The 26,103-nt window shown below is 37.8% G+C and overlaps 1 protein-coding gene across 2 annotated transcripts; it reads left to right on the top strand.

The window, feature by feature from the left end:
• Positions 1 to 1,784: 1,784 nt before the first annotated feature.
• LOC139872408 (purple acid phosphatase 3-like) lies at positions 1,785 to 24,237 on the top strand. Of its 2 annotated transcripts, XM_071860274.1 has the most exons (7): positions 1,785 to 2,009; positions 16,872 to 17,028; positions 22,938 to 23,045; positions 23,204 to 23,328; positions 23,506 to 23,634; positions 23,735 to 23,802; positions 23,877 to 24,237. In XM_071860274.1, the coding sequence occupies exons 1-7, from the start codon at positions 1,827 to 1,829 to the stop codon at positions 24,088 to 24,090; spliced, it is 984 nt and encodes a 327-aa protein (XP_071716375.1). In that variant the 5' UTR covers positions 1,785 to 1,826; the 3' UTR covers positions 24,091 to 24,237. The 2 variants fall into 2 exon arrangements, with proteins under 2 accessions (XP_071716375.1, XP_071716376.1); XM_071860275.1 differs by lacking the exon at positions 22,938 to 23,045.
• The last annotated feature ends 1,866 nt before the right edge of the window (positions 24,238 to 26,103 follow it).

Raw genomic sequence — 26,103 nt, 5'->3', positions numbered from 1 at the left:
GTTCAATTTCGGGGAGGGGAGGTTTTCTCCAAGATTTACTTGCGATTAGTTGCCAAACAACCCAGTTCCCGCGATTAGTTGCCGAGCAACCCGGGATGATCCTTGGAGTTTCCTACCTAGCGTGTGTGGTCGCAAATGAGAGTATTCGATGCGAAAATTACCGGAAAAAAAAATCGAGTTCATTCATAATCATTACTTACTCTTTCTTCGACCACTCTATATTGTGCTGTTAAAAAGTTTGAACATCAAATTACATGTTATACTGGAACATGAAACTTTTTAAAAATAATATCAAAATGTCATCCACTAAACTATCTTGTACTCTGTAATTGTTATGATGGTTTAATAAGTAGCTACATAACGCTAAACTTGACCATATAATTTTTAGTGTAATTAGAGCATCTCCAATGACAATTAAGATCCAATTGCGATACCGTAGGCGTAGAAAGTATAATACCAATGTGAAAGTGACTTCAATTATGAAATTGAGATTTTAAGCATCACTTTCAATCTACCACAACTAAAAGCAAATATTTTAAAATATCAATTTATGGAGTTTAACTTATAAGAGATGTTACGTGTACCCAACTACTAAAGGTCACGAGGTGTCACCCGCCTCACAAAATGACCCGTAACTGATGAGAAAATCCGAAACTCGTTATAATTGTGCTGGGTCTGACTCGAGTCCCTCGGATCATGGGCCGGGTATAGGGATGGTTACAAAAAAAATTCGGGTTCGGGTTCGGGTTCGGGTACGGTTTTGGATACAAACCCGTATACCCGACCCGCATACCCGTATACCGGGCCCAAGAAATTTTAATAATAATTTTTATGTAAAATTTTAGTATTAGTATTATATTGTTAATGTATGAAAGAATTCTCTTATTTGTTTTGAAATCGAGTATAATTTTATTCTATAATCATATACAACAAGTTTTAGAGATGTGATATTTTATATACTTTGTATATTTGAGTATTTTAGAAACTTTTCAATCAACATTTTGTATGTGATATTTTATAATACTTTAAACATGAAGTAGTTAAGTTATTTTTCGTTATTTTGACTTGGTAACTTATTGAAAAATAGATACAGAATGACAAGTCGGGTATACCCGTTTACCCATGGAAAAACCCGAAACCCGATAGTACATTAGTAAATGGGGACCCGACGGGTTTCAGGCCGGGTTTGGGGTGGGGTTTCTTAATCGGGTTCGGGTCCGAGATTAACTAAACTCGACCCAAACCCAACCCGATGCCATCCCTACCCGCCTTAGTAGATTGGTAAATTTTAATGCAAAAAGTTTTTCATTTTATTCCCAGTAGATTTTTCTTTTCTCAAAAGTGTTCATGTTTTGCACTCAAAGTCTCAATATATCGTCAAAAAGTGATCGTATTTTGTTTAAAATGCTTCATATTATGGTCCATATATTCCCTAAAAAACTTCATATTTTGTGAAAATAATTCCTTGTTATGCGCGTGTACCTAACTTTCGGATTTATTTAATTTAATAGGTTAAAAGCTTAGTTAACCACATGTACAAAACTTTTCAAGAGATAAAACCACACAATGTTATGGAAACCAATCAACGTCCTAGATGTGTCCATACAGGCATAAAGACAACAGCACAAACAAAACTTAAACATCACAAGCAAAGGTGACTTCTATTATTCACGGGACTAAAACTGATCATTAGCTATATTTTTAAGGATGAAACCTGTAAATTCATCTACATCTTACATATAAATTGTCCATTTTCCCTTCACAACACATCAATAATTCTCTTAACAAATCTCTTAAACTCTATCACGCAAACTTAAAAGTTGACCATGGCTATAAAGCCCAACATGTACATAGCCGTTATTCTGGTTGTGTTTGTTGTTGCCAACGTGGCAGCTGAGCTTCAACGTTTCGATCATTGGACGACAAAAGCAGATGGGTCACTCGACGTTTTGGTGATCGGAGATTGGGGACGGAGAGGATTATACAACCAATCTAATGTCGCATTTCAGGTACTTTGTTTAGTACAACAATTATTATTTAGAAAATGAATTACTAAAACGTTACATGTGAAGTTAAAAGTAGTGAAATAAATGATCTCGTAAATGATCAAATTTCATTAAATATGAATAATTTTCAACCATTTGATGATATTAATTCATAGAAATAAAAGTGCAAGTGTAAGTGTATATTTAAGTGAATAGAAGGTTAGCACAAATGTCAATCATAGAGTGTTTTCTTTTTAGATAATAAATCTATATGAAACAATATATTAATAGGTTCTGTAATATTATAATAAGGGAGATGATTCTAAAACACCATTTTTTATTCTTACACACCTATTTTAACCTTTTACTCTTCTAATAATACTCCATTTCTTTAAATTGGTGTGTAAGGATCAAAAAAGGGTGTGTTAGAATTATCCCCTTATAATAACTTGTTGATAATGCAAAACATATTATATTATATCAATAACAAATAACAATAATGACGTGTTTATGATTAACTTTTGTTTACATATTAGAGTTAGAAAATTATTGAATGGTAGATAATTCATCCACATGGTTCTCTAATCTAGAGTGTGATTCACACAGCCTGCCATTATTACTTAAATAGGGAGCTGATTATTCTATAGTTATGACTTATGATATTATATTTATAATTTATATATACTAATAGTAATATATATGACTATGATTACATGTTATATCGAGTGGTTTATTAAATAAATATTGAAACTGTTTTTGATGTGGATGAGTTGTAATTAACTAGTTTTTTTTTCTTTCTATTTTTATAATTATAAGTATTCTGCACGTTCGATCTTTTTCCTTTCGGGAGTGATCTAATTTGTTATGCAAACTCACTAATTTCAAGGCGTTTGCAAGTTGTCCAGAGTCACACGTGGTGAAAAGAACAAACTATACACACAAACACGTTAAAGCTAATTTTCTAGAAATATAAAACTAAAAAGGAGAGTATCACTCTGGAAAAAAAAAAGATTTATCTTTATTCTAAGATAGAAGAAAGATTATCTACATCCATGCAAAATTAAAGTTAATCTCATTTTGAAACACACAAACACCATAATATCAATTTTGCTATCTCACACCTTCTCAACCATCACCTACTCCGTTCAACTTCCCTTCTACCACCCATCCCACCACCTCCTCCGGCCACCCCTCTGGCCGAAGATGTTGTAACCCATATGTCGAAGCCAAACGGCTTTTCGTGTGCTAAGTCGAGTGATTGTCATGTTACATCTTTATTGATTTTCAATTTTCCGGAGGCTTGGTCTCGTGATGATTGTCGTAGAGTATTCGAGAACTATGGGGCTCTTAAGGACGTTTACTTTGCCCGGAAGAGGTTGTCGAGCGGTCAAAGATTCGGGTACGTCCGTTTTGAGGGTGTTGCTGACATAGTCTCCTTCACGAAAACCTTAAATAACATACACATCAACGGTAGGTGGATTTGTGCCTATAAGGCAATCGAGAAAAATAATGGCAGTCGCGTACAGAATAGAGGGGGAGCAACCAACCTGAATACCGATGGGTCTGGTATTGCTCCTAATCTAAATGTCGATGATTATGATGCATTCCCACCTGCTCCTTGGAGTCGACTATCAGCAAATGCATCAAACCCAATTAATTGGGGAGGTAAATCCTTTGCAAATTCTATTGGTTCTAATAAGTCAAATCGTATCGAGATAAAAATCGATGGTAAATGGATTGATTTTGATCTTCCGAAATCGGTGAGCAATCATAATCTTGTATTTAGTTTCAACAAGGACAGGATTTCGTGGTCTTTAGTCGAAATTAACAAGACCCGTATCGATGATGTTAACGTAGGAGTCCAACCTGAGCTGGCCAAGGGATCTAACATGGGTGATAAATCTTCATCTATGTGTCCAGATTCGGCAGACGAGGTTAATTTATCAGCTAATTCGGGTGTCCTATGTGAAGATAATTTAAATGATTTTCAGGAGAACAAACCTTCTGAGATTGTAGAAGAGAGTAATAATGATGAGTTTGTTGATGGTGAGTCCTTGCCGGCTGACGATAAAGTTTCAGAAATCATTGATAATGAGGTTGAAGACGGCGAGTTCACACCGGATGGGCCCGACGGTTTCAGTAACCCGTCATCTTCCGACGGTTCCCTAGCCTCGACTTCCGCCCCGGAATTCAAATTGGATGGTGACCAGTTACCTATGAATTTCCAATCAACGAGGCACTCTGATGCAAATTCCTATGATGAAGATACAGATATCGAGGAAAGTGTAGGCATGCGTGTTCCTGGCACGTCTGATCTGATTTATCCCCAATCGAGATGTGAACCTAACCAAATTGGGCCAGAAAGTAATATTGGGCCTGACCTCTCTAGTGGGTTTGCTAAAAATAATAAGACCCCAAATTGGATGGATCTGGGCTCAGTGGAAAGACAAGTGGGTGACCCTAGCTCAGTGGAAAGACAAGTGGGTGACCCTAGCTCAGAAAATTTTGTTTGTTTAGCACGTTCCGCGGTTGCTCGTTTCCGTGTAAAAAAGAAAAAAGCCCCTCCTCTGATCAAAAGCCATTTTTATTAAACATGTGTGGGGTAGGCGTAATATGAAACGGAACCGTCGTCGTGATAATTTTCGGTGGCAAGATAGATACTTTATCGAGAATGTGATGATTGATCCGGACGAGGATATTTGTTGCTGCTCTTGCTGCTCTTCGTGCGCGTCATCAGACTCGGAATCATAGAGTTGCTTATTTGGCGTGTCTCTAATGTCCTCGTGTTTGTGCGTCTTCTTTTGTGTCGAACTTAGTATGTGTGTGCGTCTTATTTTGCGGTGCGTGTTGTTGTTGTGTTTTATCTAGCTCCTGACTAGTTTTTTTTCGTGTATTGTTTTTATTTTAATAAAATTGCCTTGCCTTTCAAAAAAAAAAACATCCATGCGAAATTGAATTTTATTGTTGTTGTAAAAAAAGAAGTATCATGCAAATAGTTTAATTGAGATACCGTGAACGTTTTGACAATTTTCAGAAGACTTCGAAATATTTTGTTTTATGTGTGATTTAAATTTGAGAACTCATGTGATGAATTAATGATATTAAGATGTGAGACACTAGATCATGTGATGACTATATATCATGATAATAGAAAAAATAGTATTTACGTGTGATTGGTTTATATTTTTATTTGTTTGATAGCTATCAGGTTTTGCATGGAAACAAAAAAGTACTATTAAAAGTCTTGAAAGGAATATGTTCGTTATCATCAAAAGTATATGCTACTCCGTATGTGATAGCAACAGTTCGATCATAACGAATATAACGAATATGCTTTCTTTTATGCTCCAATTTCAATTTTAATGGCCCTACTCGACCCGATAATTTGTAATGGTAAAGCTAGAGTATTGAAAATCACATTACTGATATGTTTGAATTTGTATTTTAAAAAATAGATTATGCGATTTTAATAACTAAAATCAGAAAATTAATTTTACATCACAGTTGTTTAAATTTGAGAATATTCGATGAGAGTATTCGATGTCAATAACTTATCTTTAAAAAAAAATGTTGTTTGAATTTGATTATGTTACCTAATATTACACTGATTAGTTACTTAGTTTTTTTTTAATGTAAAAAAATAAAAATAAAAAAATATATCAGACAAACCAAAACTTAGTAAAATAACAGAACTAAACTTAGTACTGTTGGAATAATTTTAGGATTTGAAGAAATTATACGTTTTTCATTTAGCATATAAATATAAATTTTTCTATAAGAAGGTATAACAAAGACTCATATATGTTAAACAGATATTGATGAATTAGTATTTTGTTGGTGGGCTAACCTAAAATTAAACTGATTATCCGTTGATTTGGAAAATTTCAAGTTTACTTTAATATTCTTTTTTTTTTATTTTTTATTTTTTATTAAGCGAGGAAACCCTCCTATGAACGAGCATATTGGCTCCCCTAAAGAAGGTAAAACCTCGGGTAATCAAGCCCCCACAAGCGCGAGATTTGGTACCGGGTGAATTGCGCATTATGCGCACCCTCTAGTCACACTCCCTTTTTGAACAATTTGGCATAACTATGAATTGAATCCGGGTGATATGCTTCATTGGACAGAAATTCTCTTATTAGAATGTAACTGATGTGATTATATCACATACACTAGTACACTTCTATGAATTTTAACAATTAAAATTAAAATAAAATATAACATGAGAATAGTAAATGTATCTCTTAAAATTACGTTTAACCTTATTATTTTTAGTAAATATTTTTGTCAATACTAATCTTCTGTTGAGTGTAAAGAAGATTGAAACAAATCTGAAGAAAGATTTTGCCAACGCCAAATAGAAGCTACGGTCGCGAGAATAACAACAGAAGTCGAGCTAGTTTGGTCACGAAGCTCGCGGTCGCGAAGAAAAGACTCGCGATCGTGAAAAGTGGTTCAGTGGGCAGAAATTGAAACTCAATTAGGATTTCAAGTTTGGTTCTAATTCGTGGTCGTTTAGCACTATAAATATATTCCTTGTAACCTTTAACCAATGTGCACGAAAATTATAGTAGAAAGTCTCTAGTTTATGCCCGTGGAGTAACAATCTTCTCCATGTTTGAAGTTGGGATATAATCACGTTAAATCATTGTGTTGTTTTATGCTTTAGTTAGTTCGTTTATCGTTTGTGGGTTAGTGATTGGTTTAAATCACTTTTCTTATTGGGTCTATAATTCCTAACAATTGGTATTAAAGCTTGAAAATTTGAAGACCGGACACGATGGAGAATTGAAAGCAGGGTTTTTCGATATGTTGATGATTAAGGTTATCACCAAGTTATTAAATGACGAGCTTAAGGATTTGTTTTGCAACATGTATCGAGACCAGGTGACTTAGTTGTTCGCGATGAACTCAGGGGGTATGTCGATGTATCCGGGAGATTTAATCACACCAGGAATGATCTATCGTTCTGACAATTTTATGATGCAACTAGTCTATAGATAGTTGTATCGTGATGGTGATTTTTGTCCGCGGAGGGTTACAGAGTCAAGGGTCGGGTCGATAGATTCGTTGCGGAGAGATTTTATGGAGATCCAGGTGACGGATCTGAGTTTTCGTTCCTCACTATCCCGTACGAAGGATCGATTGAGCTGAATTCAGATGTTCATGCGCAATTGTAGGAGAAAAGTCCTAGCGGGCTCGTTGACCGTTGGATTGACTTGAATTTTGGATTGTATGTAGTAGACACATATTGATCTACAGGTGATAAAAATTTGGCGATGATCGGACCGTTGGACTTTCATATATCTATTTTTGAAGTTGCTGCAATTCCAGGATGAACTCTTCAGGTTTGATGACGCAAGTGCGAGACGGCTTTGTCTTGTGAAACTTTAAGCGATGCGAGCTGTGTTTTCGTGGATGTTGGTTTGTTATGGGAGCTCAGGAGGGTGGTTTTCTCTCAGGTTAGATCGGTTAGGTAACGAACGAGATGCATCATGTTGAAATCGATAGTGGGGGTTATTGAAGGAGTTTGGTGTTTGTGTGTTTTGAAACGGGATGACCAAAGGTTTTTTGGTCAGATACTAGTTATGAATATGCGGGCATGTTAGAGCTTCTTTTACCAGGGAAATTGGTTGTCGAAGGAGGTCGGATAGAACGCTTTGGTTGATGGTTTGTTCAATAAAAGGGAGCGGTTTCTTCGAGGGTGATCAATTAGGAGTCGTTAGGTGATGGAAGAACTGGATAATCTTGTGAGTCCCGGAACTTGAGCTTTCTAGGATCTTTGAGGGTGTCAAGAACTAGGTGTGAGTTTGGTAACCGACGGAAGTTATCGAGCTAGTGGAGTTGGACAACTAGTAGAGTTGTGGAGATGGTTGAGCGACTTGTTTCTCCAATGTTCTCAAGTTTAGTGTGTTGATTCCGGATATATAAAACTGGCGCATTGGATACTTGTTTTACTCTCTAATGGAAAAGTAGTTTACGACTGATCGGTGGTACGAACCCAAGTTTCTTCTCGAGTAGTCACGGTTTAATTATTATTCGTACAGTGGGAGCATGCTTGGGTGAAAATATGGGGTTTGTGAAATTTATAGCACCATGATGAGGTCATTGTACCAACTTGAAAGCGGAAAGTTGAAATTGTGGTACATTTTGAGGTAGTGATTGCGTTCTCACTAGGTACCTTGATGAATACGCTACAAAGGCATCTGTTGGGGTTTTCTGATTGGTGGTAAAGAAAATCATAGATAGAGGGGGTTAATATGTACGAGTGATCGTTGACATGTGGATTCGGAATTGGATGTGCGTAGAGTGATTGATGAGGCGGTGTTGTCTCATGAAGAATCCTTAATTGAAGTCTCACTCGCTTCAATGTGTTTTCTAATGGAAGAATATGATCTTCTGGTTTAAGAAGGTGGTGGCGAAAGAAACCAAGATGGCCCAAGCTAGTAACTAAGAGATTGTATTATCGCTCAGTGGTTTTTTTTGGTGTCAAAAGACTTCATTCCATTGTAGGTTAACGATGGGAATGCGGCGTGATTTGGGTGTCTCATTTGACGGTATCAAAATGTAACAGACTCGTCCCACATCGGTGGGAGAGGAAAACAAAGCACTCCTTATAAGGGTGTGGATACCTCTTCTGGTATGACGCGTTTTGAGGGTGTTTACCCGAGAAGCAAATCCGTTAGGTAGAAGTGCGATCCGGGGTTGTACTCGTGTGCGGGTAGCCCGTCGGTGATCGGCTTGTGTCCAAAGCGGACAATATCATACTACGGGCTGATGGTGATGTTACTTTTGGTATCAGAGCTGGGGCCCGCATCGATGTGCACTGCGGGGACGCAGTGTCCCGAAGGGGGGGGGAGAGTTGTAACAGACTCGTCCCACATCGGTGGGAGAGGAAAACAAAGCACTCCTTATAAGGGTGTGGATACCTCTTCTGGTATGACGCGTTTTGAGGGTGTTTACCCGAGAAGCAAATCCGTGAGGTAGAAGTGCGATCCGGGGTTGTACTCGTGTGCGGGTAGCCCGTCGGTGATCGGCTTGTGTCCAAAGCGGACAATATCATACTACGGGCTGATGGTGATGGTATCAGAGCCACTCATGTGCCGTTGGGTGTGGTGGGGCAAACCTCATCGAGGACGATGAGTCCCTAAGGGGGGGTGAATGTAACACCCTAGGCAAATCCCACATCGCCCACGAACATGAGTGATCATGGGATTATAAGGTAATACTCACGCTTAAATGACACAACGCGTTTTGGGATCACAGGCTGAGTAGAAGTGCGAGTACGTTGTGGTTAAGCGTGCTCGGGCGAGAGCACTACCAGGATGGGTGACCTCCTGGGAAAGTGCTTCTCGTGTGTGATCGCCAAGAAAAAGCCGTGCGCCTGCGGGCAAAGCGGACAATATTGTGGTCATGTTAAGCTGGGGTGTTACAGAATGGTATCAGAGCCACTCATGTGCCGTTGGGTGTGGTGGGGCAAACCTCATCGAGGACGATGAGTCCCTAAGGGGGGGTGAATGTAACACCCTAGGCAAATCCCACATCGCCCACGAACATGAGTGATCATGGGATTATAAGGTAATACTCACGCTTAAATGACACAACGCGTTTTGGGATCACAGGCTGAGTAGAAGTGCGAGTACGTTGTGGTTAAGCGTGCTCGGGCGAGAGCACTACCAGGATGGGTGACCTCCTGGGAAAGTGCTTCTCGTGTGTGATCGCCAAGAAAAAGCCGTGCGCCTGCGGGCAAAGCGGACAATATTGTGGTCATGTTAAGCTGGGGTGTTACACAAAAGGAGTTGTTAATTGGCTAATCTGGGGTTGATGTAGGTTGTATAAACATAGTTGACAGGTTGGCTAATGTTGAGTTTATTTAAAGTCTTCTTCGAGTGGGAGATTGTTGAGTGCAAAAAAGATTGAAACAAAGTTAAAGGAAGATTTTGCAATCGCTATATAGAAGCTCCGATCTCGAGAATAGCAACATGTTAGAACCCTAGAAAGAGCCGATTATGTATCAAGGATTGTAAGGGAGGTGTTCTATAGATGAGGGCTATATACAGAACACCAAGCCTCTCACTCACTAACATTAACCACCGTTATGTAATGTATTTAAGAGAGTCGTGGAATAGACTTTGACAACTTGACCATTTCTCTGTAACATTCATGTGGTTATTGTTCGCATTCATCATATTCATGGATCTTAGGTCCTATTAATTGGTATCAAGAGCCATGGCCTTCAACGAAACGAATGAGATTCTATGAATATCAATGAATGTTTACCTTACACCTTCAAACAAAATACTTACACCTTCATACATTCATCATCTTCATCATGAAGATATGAAGATCATGAAAAATTTTCAAAAATTGTTTTATAAATTTTCCGCGTCCGAACAACATTCATCCGTCCAAATTCATCATTCGTACACCATTCCTCACATGAAAATTTCTAGAACATAAAATTCAAAATATAAATCATAATCATCATCTGATCTGTTAGAACCAGTCAAGCCTTAAAATGGTGGGATATGACGAGGGATATAAATATCCTACCAAGGCATCCTTAAAAGAGAGCCATTCACACCTATAGCCAAAGCACTTAAACGAGTTCAAGAGAGTTGTGGAAAAGTCAATCTTGACTAATTGACTTCCTCTCAATATCATATCAATCTTCATACATTCATACGATATTCATAGTTCTTGGTTCTATCAATTGGTATCCGAGCCATACCTTCAATGAAACGAAGGAGATCCATACTGAATACCGTGTTTGTGTGTATCTTCATCCAACCTTCAAACCACCTTCATACTCGTATTCGAATCTTCATCGTATCTCCATACTAATCTTCGAATCTTCAAATAATCTTTAAATCTTCAAACCAAATCTTCAACTGAATATTCATATCTTTGAACCTTAACTTACTGAATCCGAAATTCATATCCATCCGAATCTGAGACATTCGGACATCTATCTTCAAATTTACACTTCCAAAAATACAATATAAAAAAGAAATTCAACTGTCGTAATATCAAGTATTCAAAAAATAAAAAATTGTATTGTCATATCCAAGTCCACGTGCATACATCAGATACATACATCATCTTAGATCAAAACATCAAAAATCTTCATATCTCTCATCCATCTTCATCTACAGTAATCAACCCTTCATCAACAAATAACAACAACTTACATTCATCACAACAACTTATCATTCCAGATTCTCATCAATCGTTACAACAATTCAGATAATTAAAAACACAAATTGCAAATTCATATTCAAAGCTACTATTCGTATCATCTTCATGAGCTTCAATTCCCAAATCATCAATTGATAAATGAAAACATGAATTGAATACAGAAGATCGATCCTAAAACTAATCCTAATGTTCGTTGATCTTCATATTCGGACAACTAGTTCAGATTCGTCTGAATTTAGATCGTGTTCTTCGTCATTCAAAAACTCAAGTCGCTTTGACCTTCGGATCAACTCAGTGCATTTTAGATCGAATCAAGCATAGTTTATGGATCCTTATCTATCACTTAAGCTTCGTGATACTTCAATTCGGATCGAAAAACATCACAAATTTCTAATTCGTTAAGTCAAAGTGTGGGATAAAAAGTCAAACGAGTTGATGTTGATCAAATTCGAATTCTACAAGTTGTTTTTGGCCATGGATCTGATCTACGAGCATTATATGATGAATTTTTGACATATTTCGAGAAGGATTCATGTCCTGAAAGTGATTAAATCGCAGATTAAAAGTTCATGTTCATATGCTTTTTCCGTTCACTGTTCATCGATTTTCAGCCATTTGATGTTTTTGGCTCTGAATCTTCACGAAAAAGTCTAAATCGCTGCCATTAGAACACATAGCAATCGGATTTAATTCATAATCTGATTATTCATCATGTCCGGATGTGATGTGTGACGAACATAAGTAGTTACATTCGCACGATCTTCGTTGAATCTGATTCGGACTATCTTAATTCTGTTACTGGATCTAATTCGCATAACTCAAGGATTCACACACTTGAAGATCATTCGCACAGCAAACTCCTCAATTGGTTATTCACACACTATTACTAATTCGCACAAATACTTGAAGATTCAAACAGGAATCTGATATTGGTGTTTGATTGGTTGTTCTCACACTGAAAAAGCCCAACATTTTAGTGTCTGAATAGGCCTAATGAATCATTAGGCCCAACCATTGTGCAATTCTTATTTGGGTCGTCCAATATATAAGCCCAACAAGCAACAAAGGTTTTTGTGAGAATCTCACACTCGTGAGAATCTGATATTGAGAGAATCTCACATTCGTGAAAAGCTATATGAGAATCAAACACCGTGAGAATTTGACAGACGTGAGAATCTTACATATTTTCACCTTCAGTCCCTGTCAGGATCTCCTATTTTGCAACAGTGGGTCCCTGTCGGAATCTGGACCTCCTGTGCAAAAGTTTTCAATAGTTTAAAGTTAACGATTACTAACGCAACATCAAATTCAAAATTTGATTCACGAGAATCATATCTTGAATGGGAGGAAACGTGATATTTCTTGATATTGTTCGACTTTTCGTGTACTTTACCTACAATGATGACAACTGATTCAGAGATTTCCAAGCTTAAAACTCAGATTGCGGAAATGAGTTCACTTCTTTCTCAAAGCAAAGTGAGAGAAGAAAAGCTAGAAGCTAAAGTGTGTACTGTGCAACAAGACTATGACCGACAACAAAGAATGTGTAAAGAACAAAATGCGTGTGTCATGCTAAACATCACTGGACTCAAAAAGGAAAAAGAAGATTATCTTTCAGAAATTCATCAATTAATCAAATTTCAAAGTTGGAGTTCAAATCATCCAAGAGTTCTTCACGGGAAAAAACATTACCACATTTGAAACCCGAGATGGTGTCAATAGGACTTAATACTGATCCGATATCAGTAGTGGATGAACCAAAGACTTCGATTCCGGATTCTCCTTAAACGGTTGAGAAGAAGGTCATCAAGACGGAATCCACTCCTTCTACAGTTTCTAAACCCAAAAAAGATATATTCCAGTTACGAGACAAATACGAATCATCCGTTTTTGAAAACCACATATGGGGAGATTGGAGAGATTACATGTTATCGAGATCAATATGGTTGGTTTCCACACAAACCCAAGAAGCCAGTCATAGGTCCGAGGAAAACCCCTCATATCAAAGTTGACCTTGTTTCTAAAACCTCAAAGCTTAAGTTTCCGAAACAAGTGACAGGTGATAAAGGGGCAATCAAGATTTATACCACACCCGATTCTTAAACACCAACCAAATACTCTTTTCAACAATTGCTTAAGTTTAAGCCAAGGTCCGTGATTATGGCTAAAACTTCATTCCCTTCAGTACCACCGAAATTATTCTCACAAGCTGGACCAAGTATTCCAGTAAAGTGAAGTGAAGAATCCACAGAACGAATCGATAATACCCACAAGTGGTACATGTTTTCAAGATGATTTAACTTCACTACGGTTTCCAAATACTTTTGTATGGGACCTGCTCTTCAAATAGATGTTAAACATCACATGTGCCCTCATTGACGTAACTTGTCAAGGGGGAGATAATGTTCTTACTTCTAGGGGAGCAACGATTGTTCTTTCTAGGGGGAGTGAACAAATGCTTACCACGATTCTAACTCTGATACCTTGATTAAGTTTACGCATTTGTCAAGGGGGAGCAATGCATGAAGATACAACGTCGGTTACCTTTGCATTGGCTCTGATACCCTTTCCCTCTCTCATCAAAATATGCTTAAGAGAATCAATCACATATTGAGGGGGAGATAAAAGGGAAAGTAAATACGAGGTCTTCAGCAACTTGAAGAATATTCTCAAGAAGTCCGTTGAAGATTCAAGAATTCAAGAATATCAAGATCTTCAAACAACAGCAACATACATAAATTGAAGATTAGACTAGTAGTTTTAGATTTTTTGTATGTAAGTAGTAAGGATGCTAATTTTTTTCACACAAATGATGCAAATGGGGAGATTGTTAGAATTCCAAGATTTGCATAGATTGTGTGCCAAGCCTTAGAATGGTGGGATATGACGAGGGCTATAAATATCCTACCAAGGCATCCTTAGAGGAGAGCCATCCACACCTATAGCCAAAGCACTTAAACGAGTTCAAGAGAGTTGTGGAAAAGTCAATCTTGACTAATTGATTTTTTCTCTCAATATTCATATCAATCTTCATACATTAGTACGATATTCATAGTTATTGGTCGTATGTCCGAATTAGGACCTCCAGTGCAAATATTTCCAGACAGTGTAAAGTTAACTGATTTTGTTAAATCCCTAACATACTAGTATAAATCAGCCGACGAAGGCTGACGAAAGCTAACGAAAGTTGTTATTTTGGGATTTTAACAACATTTTGAGGAAAATTTGGTGTCGGGGATTTTGACGTCCGAATATCCTCTCGGTTTTTCTCATTGGCGTTATTTGATATACTTTTGGGATTACCAATTACATCAACTACATTTTATAATGAAGCTTTTATTACATGCAAGCATCATTGTGGGGGAGATAAGTATATGGTTGATGGACGTTTGTTCGAGTTATTGTTTGATTCGATGAGAAGCAAAGAAGGATTAAAAAAAAACCCGCATCATATGGGGAGTTAAAGATGAAGATTGGTTTTATTCTCCCCCCACAATCTTTGAGCATTCATGAAAGGTTTCTAAAATTGAAAATTGTGCACATATTCATTATCAAGGGGAGTTTCTAGAATTCAACAGCACTTCATAATCAAAGTCAAATGATGATTCGAATATGACTTCAATACATTACGGTATTGGACTCAAACTTCAAAGTGAGAAAGTCAAAGCGTTACTTATTTGACCAGCAAAGGAAAACGAAAAGAGACTTCCATATCCTTGGGGGAGTATTTGAGAACGTTGGGAACTTGAAGGGAACCAACGATTCAATTAAGCTACCTTATATCGATGAGGCGATATATTGAACTATTGTGTGCCCCATATACTTTGAAGGGGGAGTTTCTCAAGTTTATCGAGCTTACTAATCAAGATAAGTGTTATGGGGGAGTTACATGTATTCGAAGATGATCTTTCCTCACTAGCTCTGATATCAAAGACTCTACTAGAGATTTAAATTGTTCTTCAATGAGGTATTAGGAGTACCGAAGACCTTAAGGGGAGCACTTCCAAGATTTCAGAATGTTCTCAACCATATGAAGTGATGCTAAGATGAATGTCTAGTTTATGCGCATTTCGTTGTGCATTATTAAAGACCATTGAAAGTAGAAGAATTTCAAGATTCAAGATCTACTTCAACAGCCGTGCAAGATTCGAGGGGGAGTTAGTTAGCGATAGTTAATTTAATCTCATGTAATTTTGTATGTTTTTAGCTAGTGAGCAATCTTTGACACATAATCATCTCTTAGGGGGAGATTGTTAGAACTCTAGAAAAAGCCGATTATGTATTAAAGATTGTGAGGGAGGTGTTCTATAGATGATGGCTATATATAGAACAACAAGCCTCCCTTACTCACTAACATTAGTCACCGATTAGTAATGTATTTAAGAGAGCCGTGGAATAGACTTTGACTAGTTGACCACTTCTCTCTAGCATTCATGTGGTTATTGTTCACATTCATCGTATTCATGGATCTTAGGCCCTATTACAACAAAAGTCGAGATGGCTTGGTTACGAAACTCGCGATCGCAAAGAAAAGAATCGTGTTCGCGAAAAGTGGTTCATCGGACAAAAATTGGAACTCGATTAGGATTTCTAGTTTGGCTCTAATTCTTTGTCGTTTAGCACTATAAATATATCTGTTGTAACCTGTAACCAATGTGCACGAAAATTATAGTAGAAAATCTATAATTTGCGTCTGTGGAGTTTTCTTTTCCGTGTTTGGAGTTGTGATATAACCACGTTAAATCATTTTGTCGTTTTATGCATTTATTTATCATTCATATGCTTTGACTAGTTTTTTATTGTTTGGTGGTTTAATGGTTGATTTAAATCACTAGTCTTATTGGGTCCATAATTCCTAATATCTTCCTTATTCAAATTTAGTATCTACGTTTATTAATGGTGTTATTGAGTTATAAATAAAAAATTAAATTATTTATAGTATGATTAAAAGTAGTCACAGGGATTACATTTAATATTCTCTATTAAACTAATAAAATGAATGATGATACATATGAGTGACGACATAAAATGATATTAAATGACAAATGAGTAATTTTATCAGTATTATATAAGGAAAATGTTAAACGTAGCCATAAAAGTTACGTTTAAGACTTTAAGCATACCATGTATATGTTAATTCCATATTTACAACTAATCGTTATCATGAATAATGTCAATACCAAAATTATATAAGGAAATTTAATATTAAAAAAGAGAATATTTATGTTTTGCAATTAATTAATTCAACATAATTTTAAAAGTTAAATATGATATGCTTAAATGTAACGACTACGTTTATCGTTCTCCTTAATCTAAATTGCATTTTCACAGTAGGTGAGTGTTCGATTTAACAAAACTCCGCTTTTAGAATCCACAAAGGCAAATAAGCAATTTTTGAAATATTATATGTCCAGCATTAATAATAGATTATTTGCTTTGTACTTTAAATTACTTTCAGGAAATACTATTACTATTATTTTTTGTATTTTTTCTATAAACGAGTAAAGCGATTAATATTTTTACCCAAACAGTCAAACTGGATTAAAACCGTGATATTTTCACAACCTATACTAAAAATTAAATAAGTGTTATGTATCATCTAGAGGTGTACATATTAGATATTTGTTACATTAAATTCATTATATTTTCACTCATCTATTTATTTATATTTTATATTTATATTTATAGATGGGAATCGTGGGAGATAAGTTAGATACAGACTTTATAATTTCAACTGGTGACAACTTCTACGACAATGGCCTAATCGACGAAGATGATCCTTTGTTCGTTGAGTCATTTTCCGATATCTATAGATCACCCAGCTTACAGAAACAATGGTATTCGGGTATGTTTACAGCGTGTATGTGATTTTAGTGTTATCTAACAGTCATTTTAGGTGATTGAAATTTACTTGAAAGCAAGTGTTATCTAGCAATACTCAACAACAGGTTTAAAGAATTTGGAGTGCATGCTCGTAAGGGTTTACTAGATACTACTACGTGGGGGCTCGCGCCCCTTTGCGGGGTCCAAGGGGTAACGCCCCTTGTGGGGTCCAAGGGGAAAGACCTCTGGTTGGGGTAATGCTTCTAACGGATTTTCTTGTGAATAATCATATCGTTTGAATTAACGACTTGTCCTGCCAAAATGGAGGGCTACACCTTTTCGACGCACCCTTGCATATTTCAACCGGATTTAACAGGTTTTCCCTCTAGGAAATTGTTAACAGCTTTCATTCGAATTTCAGAATAAACATACACATATTCTCTAACATCCGGATTTTAATCTTCAAGCATAGAATCAAATCATTGTTATTGTCTTATCCCAGTTACAATTTCGTGAACCCGTTGTAGGGTCGAAATACTTATTTTAGAAAGTGTTTCACGATTCAAGAACTGTTGGGAAGAGGGGATCGCCTGGACGTTGGGAGATATAAATTTGAGAGAAAAACAACTCTATTACTCACAAGAATAGATTTACAGAGTATTACAAAACTCTTACAAAAAAACTCTCAAACTCACACACACTCTCTAGGTTGTGATTACACTTCTCTGAGTGATTTAGGATGATTTACAACTGAGGTTTGCACCTCTATTTATAGTAAAAATTCTATGGCGGTGGAATGGTGTGAACGGAGAAGGTTGGCGGCCGTCATCGTCATCAACTTTGCTACTTCCATATGAGTTGTCAAGGTTTCCTACTTTGAATATCTAGAAGGTGGGCTTCTAGATTGTAGGTTGGAAATCTTCAATTCTCCCCCTCCAGCCGAATCCACGAACATTCCAGTTATGTCTCTGCATAACTCCAACTTCTCTCGAGTCACCACCTTTGTTAACATATCCGCAGGATTCTCCTTTGTATGGATCTTCACTAGTCTCAACAGTTGTCGATCAATTACCTCTCGTATCCAATGATAGCGGATATCAATATGTTTTGTACGGGAATGGTACATGGAGTTCTTGCTCAAATCTAGAGCACTTTGACTATCACAATATACCTTGTACTCCTTTTGCTTGATTCCAAATTCTTGAAGATAACGCTTTAACCACAACATTTCTTTTCCAGCTTCTGCGGCAGCAATATACTCTGCTTCAGTTGTGGATAATGCAACACACCTCTGTAGTCTTGACTGCCATGAAACAGCTCCCCCTGCAAAAGTGTAAATGAATCTTGAAGTAGATTTCCTACTATCAGGATCTCCGGCCATATCCGCATCTGTATAGCCTTCCAAGATTGGATCAGCTCCCCCGTAACAAAGAGATAGATTCTTTGTACCTTTAAGATATCTGAGAATCCATTTTACAGCCTCCCAATGCTCTTTCCCGGGGTTCGAGAGAAAACGACTCACCGTTCCCACTGCATGAGCAATATCGGGCCTTGTACACACCATCGCATACATTAAACTTCCAACTGCTGAAGAATATGGTACTGACGACATCTCCCCAATCTCTTCCTTGGACGAGGGACAAGAACTCTTACTTAACTTGAAATGATTGGCTAATGGAATGCTAACAGGTTTGGCATTGTTCATATTGAACCGTGAAAGCACTCGTTCAATATACTTCTCCTGAGATAGCCATAACCTTTTATTCTTCATGTCTCGGGTTATCTGCATTCCCAAAATCTGTTGAGCTTGTCCTAAGTCTTTCATGTCAAAAGACTTAGAGAGTTCCTTCTTCAGCTGGTTGATCTTCGTTGCATCTTTCCCTACGATCAAAATATCGTCTACATAAAGTAGAAGAGCAACGAAACCTCCTTCAGAAAACTTCTGAATGTAGACACACTCATCTGCTGCAGTTTTCTTGTACCCGTGACTCACCATGCACGAGTCAAACTTCTTGTACCACTGCCTAGGTGCCTGCTTTAAACCGTACAAACTTTTCTTCAGCTTGCATACGAGGTTATCTCCTGAAACCTCAAAACCTTCTGGCTGCTCCATGTAAATTTCTTCATGTAAATCTCCATGAAGAAAAGTCGTCTTTACATCCATCTGTTCAAGCTCCAAGTTCATACTTGCGACCAATCCAAGTATGACTCTGATTGAAGTCATCTTGACTACTGGTGAAAATATCTCGTCAAAGTCAATTCCTTTCTTCTGTTGGAATCCTTTGACTACAAGTCGTGCTTTGTATTTCACCACTTTTCCACTACCATCCTTTTTCAGCTTGAACACCCATTTATTTTTCAGTGCCTTCTTCCCGCGTAGAAGTTCTACAATCTCATAAGTTTGATTTTTCTGCAGAGAATCCATCTCATCCTGCATTGCGAGCAACCATTTTTCTTTATCCTTATGAGTTACTGCTTCATGAAAACACTCCGGTTCTCCATCTTCAGTAAGTAGAAGGTACTCGGATTCTGGATATCTACTCGATGGAATCCGACTCGTTCAGATCTACGAACTTCTGGAACATCTTGAGGAGATCCACCATCATCTTGACCTTGTGATGGTGATGGAACGTCTGGCAGATGGGGTTGTGGCTCCCCCTGCTCAGCACCGTCATTTTCCTCATTATCTTCTACTTCTGGCATTTCTTCTTGCACTGAAAATTCATTTCTTATGAATGATTCCGTTGTTGCCTCTGGCACCTGAGCAGTAACATTTGACTTCTGAGATATTGTGGGCTTTTCAATATCTTCTATTGTCTGGCTTTCATGGAACACCACGTCCCTACTTCTGATCACCTTTTTCTCCTTTGGATCCCATAATCTGTATCTAAATTCTTCATCTCCATAGCCTATGAATATGCATGGAGTGGTCCTTGCATCCAGCTTCTGCCTGAGCTCCTTGGATACATGTGCGTACGCCAAACATCCAAATACTCTTAAGTGAGAGTATGATGGATCCTTTCCAGACCAAAGTTTCTCCGGAACTTCAAAATTCAGTGGTACTGATGGAGATCAGTTGATCAAGTAACATGCGGCTCTGACTGCTTCTCCCCAGAATGGCTTTGGCAGCTTAGCCATACTGAGCATGCTCCGAACACGTTCCATGATTGTTCGGTTCATTCTTTCTACTATACCATTGTGTTGAGGGGTACGTGGAACTGTCTTCTCATGTCAGATGCCATATGATCTACAATAGGCATCGAACTGCCTGGAAGAGTATTCACCGCCGTTGTCGGATCGAAGACACTTTAACTTCTTTCCTGTCTCACGTTCTACCATGACATGGAACTGTTTGAAGTAATCGAAAACTTGGTCCTTCGTCCGTAAAAAATATACCCACACCTTTCGAGAAGTATCATCGATAAACGTCAGAAAGTATCGATTGCCGCCAATTGATTCAACCTCCAAGGGACCGCAAACATCAGAGTGTACCAGACTGAGTAACTCTGATTTTTTCGTTGAAGAAGAATTAAACGAGACTCTATGCTGCTTACCAAACAGACAATGATTGCAAGGATCTAGTGCAGCATCCTTGTCTACATTGATAAGCTCCTTCTTTATTAGGGTAGACAACCCTTTCTCACTCATGTGACCGAGTCTCTGGTGCCATAAATTTTGTGAAGCCTCCTTTTCTGCAACATTAATACTGTCTGTGCAGATCTTCACATGAGTCTTGTACAGTGTGCCACATATGTGTCCTCGAGCGACTATCATAGCGCCTCTTGACAATTTCCATGTGCCTTTACTGAAATGACTATCATAGCCCTGTTTGTCGAGAGCTATCCCAGAAAGTAAATCCAGCCGAAGATCTGGCACATGGCGGACATCCTTCAGAGTGATTGTGCTCCCGGAACTTGTCTTTATCCTGACATCTCCAATTCCGACAATCTCAGCGGAACTGGAATTTCCCATCTTCACAACTCCAAAGTCACCAGCTTTGTATGTTGTGAAGTATTCCTTGTATGGAGTCACGTGGTAGGAAGCTGCAGTATCTACCACCCATTCTGTTTCTTCTCATGAGACGTGAAGGCATGTCTCATCATGGGTTGAACAATAAGCTACATCACCAGAGATAGTCACTAATGTTTCTCCACCCTTATTCTTCGGCTGTGAACTGCTTTGACCTTGTTCCTCTTTCAATCTATAACAGTTCTTCTTCATATGTCCCTCTAATCCACAATGATGGCATTTATATGTTGGTTTTCTGCCATCAGCTGACCTGCCCCTGCTCTTGCTTCTGCCTCTACATTTATTTTTGCTACTCATTCGCTGTCTCCCCCGATTCTCTGTGACAAAGACATGGGTCTGATCTGTGCCCATGTCCTTTCTCCTTGCCTCTTCACTGAATAGGGCATCCTTGACCATTGACATGGTAAGTTTGCCATTCGGGGCTGAGTTGCTGAGTGTTACTACCAGCGTTTCCCAACTATCGGGAAGGGAACTAAGTAGCAGTAGCGCCTGAACTTCATCGCCAAGCGGCATCTCTACAGAAGATAACTGGTTGACCAAGCTCTGGAACTCACTGGTATGCTCGGCAACTGAAGTTCCACTTTTGAGCTTCATGTTGACTAAACGCCTCATCAGCAGGGCTTTATTCCGAGCAGTCTTGGCCTGATACATGTCCTCCAACTTTTTCCAGAGGACATATGCGTGTCTCTTGTGCAACATGGTGGAAGACACTATGATCAATCCATTGACGAATCTGACCAATAGTTTTTCGGTTTGATTTCTTCCACTCTTTCTCTTTGGCAGAATCAGGGTTTATACCCTTCAATTCAATAGGATCGAACAAATCCTTACAGATGAGGAGATCTTCCATCCGAGGTTTCCACAGCGTGTAGTTTGTGGCTGTGAGCATAATCATAGCTCCGGAAGATGATGTTGACTCTTCTGTGGACATTATCACCTTACAAATAATTTTTTAACACAAACGGGGTTGAATTGTAGAAAACAGAGATCACCGTTACGTCCAGAACGGTTGAAAATGGTGGAATAGACACTTCGCGGCTTAAATTCCACTTACGGGGCAAAATTATAATTTTTATAAACTTCAGGGACCAAAATGTAAAATTTCAGAATTGCTACAGTACCGCTACAGTACCGCTACAGTGATTTGCTGCAGTGCCGCCGCTGCTACAGTGAATTGCTACAGTGATCGTCTTCTCCGGCGAAAATTCCGGCACCGGTCTTCTCCGGCGAGTTGACCAAACTTTGACCGCGTTTTCTGGGCTTGTTATAACTCCGTTTAAGTCGCCGTTTTTTGCTTTGGACTCGGTTCGACGAGACGAATCCAATAGTACACTAAAAATTGAATTTTGAGAAAACTTCAGAAGATCCAAAAACTCAACCAACGTCTCTAACCAAGCTCTGATACCACTTGTTAGAAAGAGGGGATCGCCTGGACGTTGGGAGATATAAATTTGAGAGAAAAACAACTCTATTACTCACAAGAATAGATTTACAGAGTATTACAAAACTCTTACAAAAAAAACTCTCAAACTCACACACACTCTCTAGGTTGTGATTACACTTCTCTGAGTGATTTAGGATGATTTACAACTGAGGTTTGCACCTCTATTTATAGTAAAAATTCTATGGCGGTGGAATGGTGTGAACGGAGAAGGTTGTCGGCCGTCATCGTCATCAACTTTGCTACTTCCATATGAATTGTCAAGGTTGCCTACTTTGAATATCTAGAAGGTGGGCTTCTAGATTGTAGGCTGGAAATCTTCAAGAACAAATCAGATTATGAATATAATACCTTTTTTCTAACATATGGTAGTACAATTTACAGGCCATAAAGAACACTTCATGTAGTACATTTTGCAAGAAAACATATTTAAAGTTGCAGTTCATCTTTTTCTTTTGTAGTGTTAGGAAATCATGACTACAGGGGTAATGTTTTAGCTCAACTAAGTCCCATCCTTACACAAAGGGATAGTAAATGGCTTTGTCTTAGATCCTTCATTGTGAACTCCGGTATTTCATCTTCTTCTTTTTCTTTTTTAAAATGTGTTTTTTTACGAAAGTGTGATGTTAGAATAATATAACCAGATCAAGATAGTCTATATTTTATAAGTACGAGTAATATTCAGAATGCGACGATTAATATCGTATATTTTGTGTTTATTGATAAGGAAATGTGGAATTTTTCTTCGTTGATACAACACCATTTCAAGATAAGTATTTCACAGAAGATGAACATACGTATGATTGGAGAGGTGTGCTTCCTAGAGAACAATACCTATCAAATGTTCTAATGGTATAAAGACAATTTCCTTCTTGATTACAATGTTTTATAAAGTTGAAAAAGTAATCATAAGTTGTAACTTTGTAGGCTTTACATGAATTATAAGTACTTAAGCAACTACTAATATAACTATGAAGTCCTATCCTCTGTTCATAATACAAGAAAGTTATGATTTTGATGCATATATAGGAAATTGATATGGCACTTGAAGAATCAAATGCCAAGTGGAAGATTGTGATTGGTCATCATACCATTTTCAGTGCTGGTAATCATGGAAACACTCAAGAACTTGTAGATCAACTTTTGCCCATTCTTGAGGTATATATTTTATATAAACCCATCCTAAATTTTAAACCATTTAAACTCAAAGTCCTTATGGCATTAATCATGCTCTTGATTTTTGCAAATATGTTTGAAGGCGAATGCAGTCGATTTATACATAAATGGGCATGACCATTGCTTACAACATATCAGCAGTTCAAATAGGTAATGTTAACAACTACCAACATTCTTTTTAATACTGTACTCTAAAAAAGATATTAATGTAATTTCATGTGCAGTACGCTCCAATTTTTAACAAGCGGAGGAGGATCAAAGGCGTGGAAAGGTGAATTTAATCAGTTGAAGCAGAACGAGATGAAGTTTTATTACGATGGTCAGGGTTTTATGACGCTACGAATAACTGAAAATGAGATTGGTGTGGCTTTCTATGACGTGTTTGGCGAAATCATTCACTCATGGAGTACTTCCAAGTCTACACATATGGACTCTTAATAAGACATACATTTTAAATATACACTAGAACTGTATGCTAGTTATTTAGAACAATGAGAATGTTTGATCCCATTAGTGTTATGCTGGAATCATCTGTTTTTATGATATTTGTTATAACTTAAATGTATTTATCTTCTATAACTGATACATCAATATGCTACAATCACATGTGTAACAACCCCAGTTCCGTTTACCAAAAACGAAGCACAATTTTTTATTTATTTATGTTAGGTCCCAATATCCCGTTAATAGTATATAACATTTTCAACTCTGTTTTAACCGAAAACATAATATCATAACGTTACGTTTAACAACTTAATATAACCCTTAGTACACAAATGACACATTACAAAATCATTTGTAACAATGACCCAATTACACAAAACACAGGTTAATACTCAATAACCCAACCCAATACCAAAAGCATAATTCCGGGGATTACCAAATCTCCAATCCGCGTCCAAATCTCTGAAAGCTACCCCACCGAGCCCAAGCGCTCCTACACATCTAGTCTAACGACTAGCTAGCCTTACAATCACAATACCTGTAAAAAGGTAAACAACGAGAGGGATAAGCTAACGCTTAATGAATGCAATAATTATACATATACATATATAATCTACTTACTTGCAAACACTTACACAAATACCTCATACACGCTAGCAATTCAAATTAGCATACCATAGCAAAGTATGACGCTAAATCTCCAATACCACAAGCTAGCACTAACGATAGTATATAACTCAAACAATATAATATGCTACACTATAAAACACAACCATGGTTAACCAATCGTACAAGGGAATGGTGCTCGCAGAGACCATCAGAGTTCATAACACCCATTAGTGTACTTAACACTGCGTATCACTAACCCCCGGGTGGTGTCTTAACACCGCGACTAACCCACCCTCTATGACAAAGTGGTGTCTTAACACCGCGACTAACCCACATGTAATTAAATCCCGGAGTGGTGTCTTAACACCGCGATAACCCACTCATTACGTATTATGTGGTGTCTTAACACCGCGACTACCGCACATTTCATTAATTTCCAGAGTTGTGTCTTAACACCGCGACTAACCCACTCGTTACGTATTATGTGGTGTCTTAACACCGCGACTACCCCACATTTCACGCCACACAAATAAATACATTATATACATACATGCATAATTATTCCACTCACCTTAACGCCTCGATGAAGTGCAATCCAAATCCCGTAACTCGCCAATGGAACGTACCTATTCCGTTTATCACATAATCATCAATACAAACTCATTTGGACTCTCGACCCACCCAAATGAACAAGAAGTGCAAAATACACCCTTATGCACTTTTAACGCTACCCGAAGGTCCAAAACTAACGAGACTAGTTCCCGCGTACCCGAAATACCTAAATTTACCAACATTGGCACTCGAACGCATTTTAACTCGAGTTTCGCTCGAAAACCCATTTTGACCCCTTAAAAGTCAACATCTCACCATTTGCTAGTTTTGACTCCAAAACGCCATTAACTCAATTTTATGTTTTAACTTAACTCATTTCAAGTTTATAAACCTTACACATACGACAATCGAACCGAAATCATCAACAAACCCTAATTTTGACTCTATTCAAAATTAGTCAACCAAATGTACACAATGGTTTCCACTACTTCAATAATCAATAATACTAGTGATTATTCACTCTATGCTAGCCTTACATGTTTAAACTCGCTCACCAAACCCAAAACCCGGCTTCATCACTTATAAACCCGAATCTTGGTGTTAACCTTCCATTAACAACTAATGGGGTTTCATTATGAACTCACAATCAAAAACCCCTAAATATGAACATGACTCACTAGAACGAAATTCGGATAGGAGACTTACCACTAGTATCAAATCGTAGCTAAGAACGAGGAGAACGATGTTTGTTCTTGCTCCAAAGATCGAATCCCGCTTCCTCTCCTTCGATTTACACTTTGAATGGATTGGAAGAAATGAAGTTTAGAGAGAAAGGGTGAAAGAAAA

Source organism: Rutidosis leptorrhynchoides, chromosome 10 (genome assembly GCF_046630445.1).
Source record: "Rutidosis leptorrhynchoides isolate AG116_Rl617_1_P2 chromosome 10, CSIRO_AGI_Rlap_v1, whole genome shotgun sequence".
Lineage (NCBI taxonomy): Eukaryota > Viridiplantae > Streptophyta > Magnoliopsida > Asterales > Asteraceae > Rutidosis > Rutidosis leptorrhynchoides.
This window is presented reverse-complemented; position numbering and strand designations above follow the sequence as displayed.

What these genes read in the sequence shown, in the direction of transcription:
- LOC139872408 (XM_071860274.1), top strand. Translation starts at nt 1,827, where the DNA reads ATGGCTATAAAGCCCAACATGTACATAGCCGTTATTCTGGTTGTGTTT. An exon ending in AATCTAATGTCGCATTTCAG is followed by an intron (nt 2,010 to 16,871) that starts GTACTTTGTTTA and finishes TTATATTTATAG; the next exon opens with ATGGGAATCGTGGGAGATAA. An exon ending in ACCTATCAAATGTTCTAATG is followed by an intron (nt 23,329 to 23,505) that starts GTATAAAGACAA and finishes ATGCATATATAG; the next exon opens with GAAATTGATATGGCACTTGA.